This window comes from Loxodonta africana, unplaced genomic scaffold, assembly GCF_030014295.1.
Source record: "Loxodonta africana isolate mLoxAfr1 unplaced genomic scaffold, mLoxAfr1.hap2 scaffold_89, whole genome shotgun sequence".
NCBI lineage: Eukaryota > Metazoa > Chordata > Mammalia > Proboscidea > Elephantidae > Loxodonta > Loxodonta africana.
In genome coordinates, this window is record NW_026975636.1 from 770,194 (window position 1) to 782,068 (window position 11,875).

Sequence of the window (11,875 nt, forward strand, 5' to 3'; positions counted from 1 at the left end):
CGGTTTCAACTCATGTTGACCCTGTATGTGCACAGTAGAACTGTTCCATAGGGTTTTCAAGGCTGTGACTTTTCGGAAGCAGATCACCAGGTCTGTCTTGTGAGGAGCCTCTTGGACAGGTTCAAATGGTCAACCTTTCTGCTAGTTGTGTATCACTTAGCCATTTGCACCTCCCAGAGATTCATGTACTATACAAATCAGAAGTACAGAAAGGTCAAAGTTTTCTTACTGGTTATATTCTAGTTAGGTGCAGATAAATAATAAGCAAATGAAAGCTAAATGAAAGATATAATCAGATAATGACAAATGTGATAAAGGAAATAAAAGAAGGTTTTTTTTTTTTAGTGTCATGGGGCTTGAAAACAAATAAAGAAGACTGAAGAAGAATTGATGCCTTTAAATTATGGTGTTGGTGAAGAACATTAAATACATCGTGGGCTTCCAGAAGAACAAACACATCTGTCTTGGAAGAAGTACAGGCAGAATGCTCCTTAGAAGTGAGGATGGTGAGACTTTGTCCTATGTACTTAGTACGTGTTATCAGGAGGGACCCGTCCGTGGAGAAGAACATCATACTTGGAAAAGCAGAGGGTCAGCAAAAAAGAGAAAGACCTTTAAGGAGTTGAACTGACACAGTGGCTGCAAGAGTAGGCACAAATAAAGAAACTATTTTGAGAATGATCCAGGACCGGGCAGTGTTTCGTTCTGTTGTATATAGGCTCACTATGAGTTGGAACTGGATCAACAGCACCTAACAACAACAGTGTGATAGAGAGGGATTGGATGCATATGTGAATAGTCATTAATATAACAGCTGAGTTAGAATTTTCAAGAATTTACTATATAGAAACTCATATTACTCTCTCCCCATTCTTCCCCACCAAGAGAAGTTGATTCTAACCCATATCTAAACGGCTCTGGTGACCATGGGGTAACTTCAGACCCCATGTCTGATGGGGTAATATCAGACAATTTGTAAAAAATGATTCTACAGCAAAAATAAGTCTATGGATAATCTTTGAGGATTAGATTCTGAAAATTGAAATAATCATCCTAACTCTGATAACCTTATAAGGTGTTGAAGATAAAAAAGTTAATGTAAATGAAATCACTTTATAAGATGGAGAAGGAATGAAAATTGTAACCTATTATTCCAAAAATAGAAAAACAATATTAATTGAAAATGCCATTTATTAATAAATTAGAAAAAATTAAATATATTTTTATGCCCGGGTACAAATTTTCTGACCCTGATGGTGGCCCTCCAGGAACAGATATTACTTCTGTGTGGGAGGTCGAATCCAGAGATGGGATTTGACTCAGGTTCCTTCCTGTTGCTATATTCTAACTATTTAAAATTGTGGCCATTCTGTAATTGAGATACACATCACAGTGCATGAACAAATGACTGAATTGTTAACATTGTGGTCTAGGTTTCTGCATGTTGGCCTGGTCTTAGTGACATTCTGCTTCTGAGAACACCCTATTATTAAGGTGGGTGAATGGGAATTCACTGGGGTGGGGATTAGCCTCTGTCAGTGGAGATCTAGCCTCGAGGGCTACAACTGAATGGTATAAATCTGTGCCTTGTCACAGCTGTTCAAACATGCCCTCTGCCCTCTTATATCCCAAAGGAGAGCATTGGATCCATGATGTATCTTCTGAGAAACTGAACAAAAACAGTTTCTACTTTGATCTTAACATACAATCCGCTGAGATTCAAAAGAGACCTGAATGATTCAGTAAATTCTCTGCTTGGCTCCCTCGTCAGCAATCCTTTTTAATTGGAAAGAATATAAATAAATCCCTTGGTAAAACAGAATGTACACTTCTTCATTAGATTCATAGATACCTACAACTTCTGCTTTAAATCTCTCTTCAAAAGCAATAAAAATCGTAGTTCGACAAATTTGACCAGTATTTAATGATTGGATGGCTTTTCTCCATTTATATCCTGGACAGCTTACTTCCACAGTAAGAAAAACTAAGCTGGAATCATTTCACCTGGTTCTTGGACTCTCTGGAGAAGTTGCTTTATGCGAACGAATCTTGGGTGAGATAAGATCTTGGATTAGACTTGAAATGATTAGAGTCTTTATTTCTACAACTTTCCACTTTTGACCAACTCTAAAAACTAAGCTCTAAGTGTTAACTTTATTAATGTATTCTTTTTCCTAAAATTAGTGATGTTTAGAGGGTAATGCTTAAATTTTAGATTGACAGTTTTAATTTAGGAATGAGCTGAATTTTTGTATTTCTTTATAGGTAAAACAAAACAACTACAAAATTTTCTTATAAGCAGGTTTACCTCTAGGAATGACGGTGGTGGTGGTGACAGTGGTGATGGCAATGACAAAGATAGCAGTGGTGGCAGTAGTAATGATTGTGGTGGTGGCAGTGTTGGTGATGATACTGGTGTTGGTGGTAATGGCAGTAGTAGTTGCAGTGTTGGCGACGACAGTGGTGACCACAGTGATGAAGGTGGTGGTAGTGGTGGGGACTGCCTTGGTAATGCTGGTGGTTTGGTGACGGTGAGGATAGAGGTAATTTAGGAGCATTCTGTGGAAACACTGAGAAATTATTGTAGATTCCAATACCAAAAATTAAAACATTATTGCCACTTCCGTTCTACAAAATTCTGCTGGAGTTAGTTACAAACCCACAAATTTGCCATTAATTTTTATGAAAACAAAGCAAAACATGGGGTAATATATGCACTAAAGAGGTTACTTTAAAGTACTTTAACGGTAAGAGAAAAACCTAGCTTGATACTCAGGAAGCTTCAGAGCTACAAGTCCACTGACTATATAAAACTGACAGTCCAAGTGCAATCACTAGAGCCATCTAGGTACTTAGATTTCGATGGAGGTATTATATATAGCCCAGGTGAATTCAGAAAGAAATATCAGCTCCAGAGTCCAGCTTCCTGGATTCAAAAGCAGGCTATATTATGCAGTAACTCTGTGGACTCAAGGAAGTGAACAAGTCACTATGCTTAATAAATGTTATTGTTATTACAGTTATTATTTTGAGATGAGTACATCGATTATTGACAAATCTACTTAGAGAAAGAATAATTGTCCTTTATGAAAGGAGTTTAAATGTTTACTTACTAAAAATTCTTCTGAATTATATTCTGATATAGAATGCATGCTTCTATAATAATAAAAATAATACAAATGAAAAGGAATTGATATAAACAAGAAAGACAAAACTGATAGAAACATAAAAGCTGTCTAATACCTTATTGTCAGGCATGACCATTTTGTAAGGAGAATTTACCAATATCTTTTTTTTTTATCCAAGTGGATCCCTGGTGGCACAGTGGATAAGAGCAACAGCTGCTAATCAAAAGGCTAGCAGTTCAAATCCATCAGCCGCCCCTTGGAAAACGTTTGGAGTAGTTCTACTCTGTCCTGCAGTGTTCTGAGTTGGAATCAACTTGACGGCAATGGGTTTGGTTTGGTTATCCAAGTGTAAAATGTTCCTATCCTGTGATTTTACAATTCTATTGCAGAAACTCACTTTACAGAAATACTTAAATCTATTGCTATATATCTTTACCTGTATCTATATTGTTATAACCTGGCCCAGTTGCTGTCTAGTTGATTCTGACTAACAGTGACCCTAAAGGACGTGGTAGAACTGCCTCACAGGGCTTCCAAGGAGCATCTGGTGGATTCCAACTTACCATCTTAGCTCTTAACCACTGTGCCAAAACTCATAGCAACCCTGTAAAACAGAGTAGAGCTGCCCCTATAGAGTTTCCAAGGAGCACCTGGAAACTGTTCAGCAGCTGCAGGTCTGAACCACTATGCAACCAGGGTTTCCCTGATATAGTCATAGATATATCAATACAAGACATTCACTGTAGCATTGTAGCAGCAGAAAATTGGGAATATTATAAATCTCCTTATACTGACCTGGAATGTTGTCAATGATAAATCATTGATTAAAATTCAATGTACAGTGCATTTGCATACATGATGCCAGCAATGTTTATATAAATTTATATTATTAAAATGCATTTATAAATATGCAAATTCAATATTTCTAAATAAAAATGCAAATCTGGAAGGATAAATGACTTTTAGCTAATTACACAGCTAAAAAGCGTTCCAGAAGTCGAAATTAGAACCTGATGTACATAACTCTAAGACCTTAGCTTTCTGTTCTGCCCTGAACCATGTCTCTTATCCCTCCTTCTGGGTCTTTGCACATGCTGTCCCCCTGCTGGGAATAGCCTTTGTCTAGCTTTAAAACTTCAATAATTTACTTTTCTTTCATTTCTTCAGTTATCACTTATTTCTTTGTCATTATTTTAAATTTACTAGGTCTGCCCTTATTTAAGGAAACAAGCCACATCTGATGCTTTTTATTGTTCAAATTTGCAGCATCCTCTGAGTTTTTAAAATACTTGTTGTCTGCTTAAATAATTAGGGAATAAGAGGGAAGTGGACTGACAAAGAAAAAGAAAAATGTTAACTAAGATTGTCCCTTTCTTCATTTGAGCGGTCTTTCGAAAATGTTCTTCAGTGAACCATTGTGGAAAGAGAAAAGAAATATCACAAAAGTAGCTGAGGGTTGTGATTCAGAGCTGAATTGGAAATTTGGGGTATGGTTTGATCCTTGATTATGGCTGAAGCAAGTCTAGAAATACAAATGTTTACCGACTAAAGCTGATAGCTGTCATCATTGAGTCTGACTGACAGAGAAATAATAGCCAGTCCCTGATATCAAATCCACTCTCAAGCCTGGAGAAAGGGCTAATACTAGTATTCTCTATTCAGTTCAGAGTTCACTGCCGTTTCCTTTTGTTCTATAAAATATCATTAATTGTATTGGTGCCCACTTCATCTTTAGTAATCTATTAAGAACCTTGAGAAATGTGAAGTCCCAGGTGATACAGTTTATGGCCTCGGCTGCAAACCAAAAGGTTAGAGGTTTGAATCCACCCAGAGATACCTCGAAAGAAAGGCCTGGCAATCTATTTCTGAAAAATCAGCCATAGAAAACCCTATTGCTCACAGTTCTACTCTGACATTCATGGGGTCACCATGAGTCAGAATCTACTCCATGGCATCTGGTCTAGACTTTGGTTGGCAAGTAACTGTCACTATGTTGAGAGCATTATGAATTTCCCCTGAGATTCATTCTGTCAGAGATATGTGAGAAATAAAGCTGTCCAGCTTCCACTAGAATCCACAGGTATCTTTTAAAAATGTAAGCCTGATTTATAATTCAGGCTATTTACAATTAAGAAATTATAATACTCTTTTGTTTTATACTCTCCCTTGGTTTCCCATTGCCCTCAGAAATTCCTTGCCTTGTCCTAAAATTCTCTGGTTTACCTGGTTACTGCCTCTACCTCTCCAAACACACATTGAGCCAAATGAATGACGCCAAATAGTCACTAACTATAAACACTATGTTGCTTTTTTAGATTTTCCGACTCTCAGCCAGCGCTCATATCAGTACCTGGTAAATGCGAAACCAAAACAATGTGACTGAATTCATTCTTTTGGGTCTTACGAAAAACCCAGAGCTGAGGAAAATATTTTCTGCTGTGTTTCTAATCATGTATGTTGTCACCATGTTGGGAAACCTACTCATTGTGGTAACTATGACTGCAAGTCAGAGTCTGAGGTCACCTATGTATTTTTTCCTTACTTCCTTGTCCCTCATGGATGCCATCTTTTCTTCTGTCGTCGCCCCCAAGATGATTGTGGATTCCCTCTCTGAGAGCACTACCATCTCCCTCAAAGGCTGTATGACCCAGCTCTTTGCAGAACATTTCTTTGGTGGAGTGTCAATCATCCTTCTCATTGTGATGGCCTATGACCACTATGTGGCCATCTGTAAGCCCCTGCACTACAGGACCATCATGAGTTCTCGGATGTGCTGCCTGCTGCTGGGAGGGGCCTGGGTGGGAGGATTTTTGCATGCAATGATACAGCTTCTCTTCATGTACCAAAAACCTTTCTGTGGTCCCAATGTCATTGATCACTTTATGTGTGACTTGTTTCAGTTGCTGACACTGGCCTGCATGGACACCTGCGTCCTGGGCCTCTTGGTCATCCTCAATAGTGGGGTGATGTGCGTGACCATCTTTCTTATCCTCATTGTCTCCTACATGATCATCCTCTGCTCTTTGAAGTCTTATAGCTCTGAAGGATGGCGCAAAGCCCTGTCTACCTGTGGCTCCCACCTCACAGTGATTGTCTTGTTCTTTGTGCCATTTGTTTTCTTGTACGTAACACCTGTGGCCACTTATCCCATAGACAAGGCAATGGCTATGTCGGAGTCTATCATCACACCCATGTTAAATTCCTTGATCTACATCCTGAGAAGCACAGAGGTGAAAAATACCATGAAGAAACTTTGGATGCAATGAGAGACTTTAGATGGCAAGTAACTGTCATCATGCTGAAAACATTATGAGTTTCTCCTAAAGAGAAGTCATTCTTTCCAAGATGTGTGAGAAATAAAACAGCCCAAGTTCCAGAAGAATCCAGAGGGATCTTTTAGAAATACAAGTCTGATTTATTGTTTAGGATATTTACAACATAGAAATTATGATACTGATTTTCAAGGTTTCTTTTCTTCCTCCTAATCTCATCCTTGTGGTGGTTACCCTTTCCCCTTTAGCCTTCCCCAGGTCAGTCCTTTTACCTCACTACTGGAACTCCATTATCAGATCTAAGAGCTATAATTCATTTTGTAGTTTTTCCTGTTTACAGGTAAAGTTTAACTATACAAACTTTTGTCCATAAAATGTACCTTTCACATGTGTGCACACAAGTTATTTCTCAAATTCGAGTACTGTGTAAGCCCTTCCTAAGGAGAAATCAGTTCTTTTGAATTTCGGCAATGATACGAATCATGATTTCACATTTCTAATGTAACGAGGTGTTAAGATTGAAATTTTGGCTACACATGATAAGTGAAATTACAAAGTGCGTTCCAGATCACACCATACCTGCTACTACAGTGAAGGCAGTGAATGATGAAGATAAGAACCCTCACAACTAAGTAAAGAATATGAAACCTGGTCAGTATAAACTGGAAGAGTGGTTTGTGAGAACAGCTTTGGATGTAGAGAATTCCCCTGCCCCACCATGGGAGTAGAGGTATGCCTGCCTCTCATGTCGGTACTCGTTTCTCTGATGTTTCTGTGGAAGGACATGTTTGGAGTTACCTACTCTGCCATTTGGCTGACATCACCTCCTACTTTAATTTTTAATTGTCTGTCAACCAGAGGTCATAGTACCTTAAAATTCCAGTCAAGTACCTTAAAATTTGTTTGTATTTGTGAGTGTGTGTGCATTTACACATACATGTGTACGTGCATGCTGAAAGGGCACTTCTAGAGAGTGCTATTCTGACAGACTAGCATATGATCCTCCACATTGGTGGCTGCAGGGACTGAGATCAGAAAAATATAGGCAGAAAGAGAGACTTAGTGGTATCAGCACAGGATTGCCCAGTAGGGCAGGCTCAGCTACAGGTGTCCAATGTATCATCTTCAAGGAGCATCCTATCAAATGCTCATACTGGCAAAATGACAATCTGAATTCTGCAACTTTCCAGTCTCCTACAGATTGGCTCATGTTGACCAAATTCATATGGTACTAGAAAAAGATTTGTAAAAGGAATTTGGTGGACACACATGCACACGATTATCCTGTGATTAGTCAGCACATTTCTTTCTGGAGAAAAATGTCTACAAGAAGTTAAATTACCAAGTGAAAATGGTCAGGTGTTGATAGAATCCAAGTAAGGCTCATTATAGGTTGTTTACAATGGTTATGAGCTTTAAGTACTCATAGTCTAATGCAGTCCTCTCAGAATATTAAATGTGTATATAATGGACCAATAACATGTTGATATACATTGACTGCTTCCTGTTAGGACTGTTTCCTGTTAGGAGTATTTCACCTTTCCTGTCCATGTAACAAAAACTAATGTGTTAAGGAAGTGTAAATTAAATACACCATATTTATCAGCTGAAGTCATAATTTGCTACGCCATAACTTTTTCATGGCATTTTTCACTTCTGCATTCCTCAGTATATATATCAGAGGGTTGAGAAAGGGTGTCCCAATTGTATAAAACACAGCCACCATCTTGTCCACTGGAAATGTAGCTGGTGGGTGTGTGTACATGAATATACATGGACCAAAAAACATGACTACCACAATAAAATGGGAGATGCAGGTAGAAAGAGCTTTTCACCTTCCTTCTGCACTGTGGTTTCTCAGAGAGTATCAAATGACAACATAGGATATAAGCAAGAGCGTGAAACTCATCATGCATATGGCCCCACTATTGGACACAGCAGCAAACTTATCACATAGTGTCCATGCAGGCAAGTTTCAACAAGGGCTGCAAGTCACACAAATAGTTATCAATCACATTGGGACCACAGAAGGACAATATCAAAGCCAAGGAAATCTGTATTGAAGAATGGATACAAGATCCCACCCAGGCCAGAATCACCAGCACACCACAGACACCTGCTCATGGTGGTTGTTTATATTGCAGCAGCTTTCAAATGGCCACATAGTGATCAAAAGCCATGAGGATGAGCACAAATATCTCCATACACCCAAAGAAATGGGCTGCAAAGACCTGAGTCATGCGCTCACGGTAGGAAATGGTCTTCTTCTAGGATAGAGCATCCGCAATCAACCTGGGTGCCGTAGTTGTAGAAAAGCAGACATCAGCAAAGGACGGGTAGAATAGGAAAAAGTACTTGGGACTCCCAAGGGTATGACTTGTCTTAATAGTCACCACAATGAGAAAATCCCCCAGCAGAGTCAAAAGGTAAAGAATCAAGAAGATTCCAAATATTGCTTTCTGCTTTTCAGCATCCTGTGTCAACCCAAACAGAATGAATTCGGTCACACTGTTATTCATCACTATGTAAGTGGCTGTAGGTGGGATGAATTTGACAAAGGTTTAATCTGCAGAGAGAAAAAAAGTGACATTTTGGGAAAATCATTTGGCTAAACTCTGAATTAATTGGTTCTGTTCCATGTTCTGTTACCTCCAATTACCTTTGGCGTGCACCAAAATTCCCCAGGAATCTTTGTAAATCTACAGATGCACAGACCTCTCCCAGATTTATCTGTTGATTCATTTAGAAACTGTCTGATTGGCCCAGCACTTTTGTATTTTTTGAATAAAAAAATTATATATATATATATATGCCTCCTTTACAAACTTTGATTTTTTACCAAGACTGAGAACTATAAAACTTGTTCTTTCCCTGGGCAAGTGACTTAACTGCTTTGAAACTTGGCCTTCATATGAAAAATGAAGTACCAATATCTGCTCTACCTTATTCTGAGTTATCATGAGAATTTAAAAAAAGATTTACACACAGACATTTACATGACTATGTGTTTGATGGAAACCCTGGTGGCGTAGTGCTTAAGTGCTACGGCTGCTAACCAAAGGGTCGGCAGTTCAAATCCGCCAGGCTCTCCTTGGAAACCCAATGGGGCAGTTCTACTCTGTCCTATAGGGTGGCGATGAGTCGGAATAGACTTGATGGCACTGGGGTTTTTTTTATATGTTTGATGCATTATGCATCTTATCTATGTGCTTTGAAATCTGAAAAACACCATTCCAATGTAATTAAGCAATAATTTTATTGTTGGAGAATTCCTTCTTAAGAACATATTTTCAGTTCTGTTGACTCATTTTTGTGTCTATTATCCCTGGCTCTTTAGGATCTTGAGTGGTATATGCTTTACAACTAAACTGTTTTGACAATTTATCATCTATGCCTCTAGTAGTCAAGATGTGAGCTTCTCTGATGTTCATGACATAATGAATGTCTGGATGATGTTTGTCTTACTTATCTAGTGCTGCTAGGATAGAATTACCACAAATAGGTGCCTTTAACAAACAGGGGGCTAGAAGTTTGAATTCAGGGTGCTTTCTGTCTCTGTTGGCTCAGAGGAAGGTCCTCGTCTCTTTGAGCTTCTGCTCCTGGGTAATCTTCATGTGGCTTAGTATCTTTCCTCCCCTATCTTGCCTTCCCAGCTTTCTTGTTTCATCTGTTTTATCACTAATTCTGTCTCATTAACATAAAAAAGACAACCCATCCCCAAATAGGAATATAACCACAGGCATAGAAGCTAGGATTTACAACACGTTTTGGGAGGGTGCAATTCAACCCACAGCGATGCTTTTGGTTGGCATGATGGAGGGAAACTACTCTTTATCTTTGTCTTGAACTTATTCCCTTAACTTAGCTTTAAAATAGAATATTGAGCTTCTCTATCTATAAATTTGACTTGCATATACTTTCTAATATTCTAACAACCTCAGTATTGTTTTTACTCATATATAACCTTCTTTATTCTGAATTCCCCAGGATACTTCTTCTAAAAACTTTATTTGGAGATCATTAATAAAGTAAGACATTATGCAATATGTACTAGAAGAGAAGAAACCACATGCAGAGAGAAAAGCACAAATTTCTCAAGGATAGATTGAAAAAAAAAGTGAAGAATTCAAAATTATGTAAAAAGTGAGCTATAATTTTAACTGGAAAGATCCAAGTTCCAAACCAAGTTCTATTAGATGTAAACTTTCAGACTTAGAACTGAGAGGAGATATGTTAGCAGAGTGATCAATACATAGAGTCTGAAGTCACATTGTCTAGTTTCAAACCTCACCCTACTGTTCATCAGAGGTGTGACATTTAACAAGTTCTTTGATATCTCTGTGCTTTGTTTTCTTCATCTGTAAAACAGAAATAATAAAATAATATATGCTTTAAGGTTGCTGCGAAGATTAAATAACTTGACTTAATCAGATTATTAGATGCCAGTACTCAGTACCCATAATAAGAGTGGTTATTTTCATTATGATTTTCACTACTGGATTTACAAGAGAGATTTTCCATTTTTCAAGAATATTAATTCAAATTTTTTATATATCCATAATAAAGCTATACCATTGCATTAAAATATTAAGTTCCTTTGCTGAGTGGCTGAAATCATATCAGCACTGTGGATGACAATAGTTTTCTTATGATGATCAGAAGCTAGGATTGAGAGTTCTAAATATCTCTAAGACATAAAAAAGAGAAACATCAATCAAAAGTATGTAATAGCATCATTACAAGGGACCCATGATAAGAGGAAAGCAGAGATAAAACAAGATCTTGGTAGTGAACAGTTTGGAATCAAAAGCAAAGGAATGTGGGCATTTAGATGACAAGAAATGAAATAAAAAATTTAGTGGTGGTAAGGCACATGCTATATTAAGAAAACAGATCAGTATGAACCCTCTAGTTTGGTCAGACTCAAAAGCTGTGGTAGAAAAGTTGGAAAAGTAAGTCGCCTTCGTAGCTGAAGGCCATAAAAGCCAAGTTATAAATATCTGATATTCTCTATTGGCAAAGTAGAAAATTTGGAGGCATAAAAACATAACAGCACCTTCTATTAAGATTTATCAGGCACCTACTCCAAGTTGTTTAATGGAATTTAGCCATCTTTTTTTTTTTTTTAACTGAATTTAGTCCATTTGAACTTTGAGCTTTTCTATAACAAAGTGCCTATCTTCTTCAAGATTCTGGAGACCTACTGAAGACTTTCTTTCCGTCCCTGCACTTAGAAAGTCAATGGAGAGGATTCAAGTAGATTCACTGTAAAACACCAAATGAAATCCGTTGCCATGGAGTTAATTTAGACTTCTGACAACTCCGTGTGTTACAGAGTAGGACTGCTCCCGAGGGTTCTCTGGGTTGTAATCCTCACAGAAACAGTTCACCAGGACTTTCTTCCACGGTGCCACTGGGTGGGTTTAAACTGCCACCCTGTAGGTTACTAGACAAGCACAGACCCTGTACACTGCC

At 38.1% G+C, this 11,875-nt stretch overlaps 1 protein-coding gene and 1 pseudogene across 1 annotated transcript; one reads left to right on the plus strand and one right to left on the minus strand.

Moving 5' to 3' along the window:
- Window positions 1–3,694: 3,694 nt before the first annotated feature.
- On the plus strand, window positions 3,695–7,903 carry LOC111749055 (olfactory receptor 4C6-like). Its single transcript, XM_064279150.1, has one exon. The coding sequence runs from the start codon at window positions 5,486–5,488 to the stop codon at window positions 6,392–6,394; it is 909 nt and encodes a 302-aa protein (XP_064135220.1). The 5' UTR covers window positions 3,695–5,485; the 3' UTR covers window positions 6,395–7,903.
- A 92-nt stretch (window positions 7,904–7,995) lies between these two features.
- On the minus strand, window positions 7,996–10,683 carry LOC111749056 (olfactory receptor 4C11-like; annotated as a pseudogene).
- Between the last annotated feature and the right edge of the window lie 1,192 nt (window positions 10,684–11,875).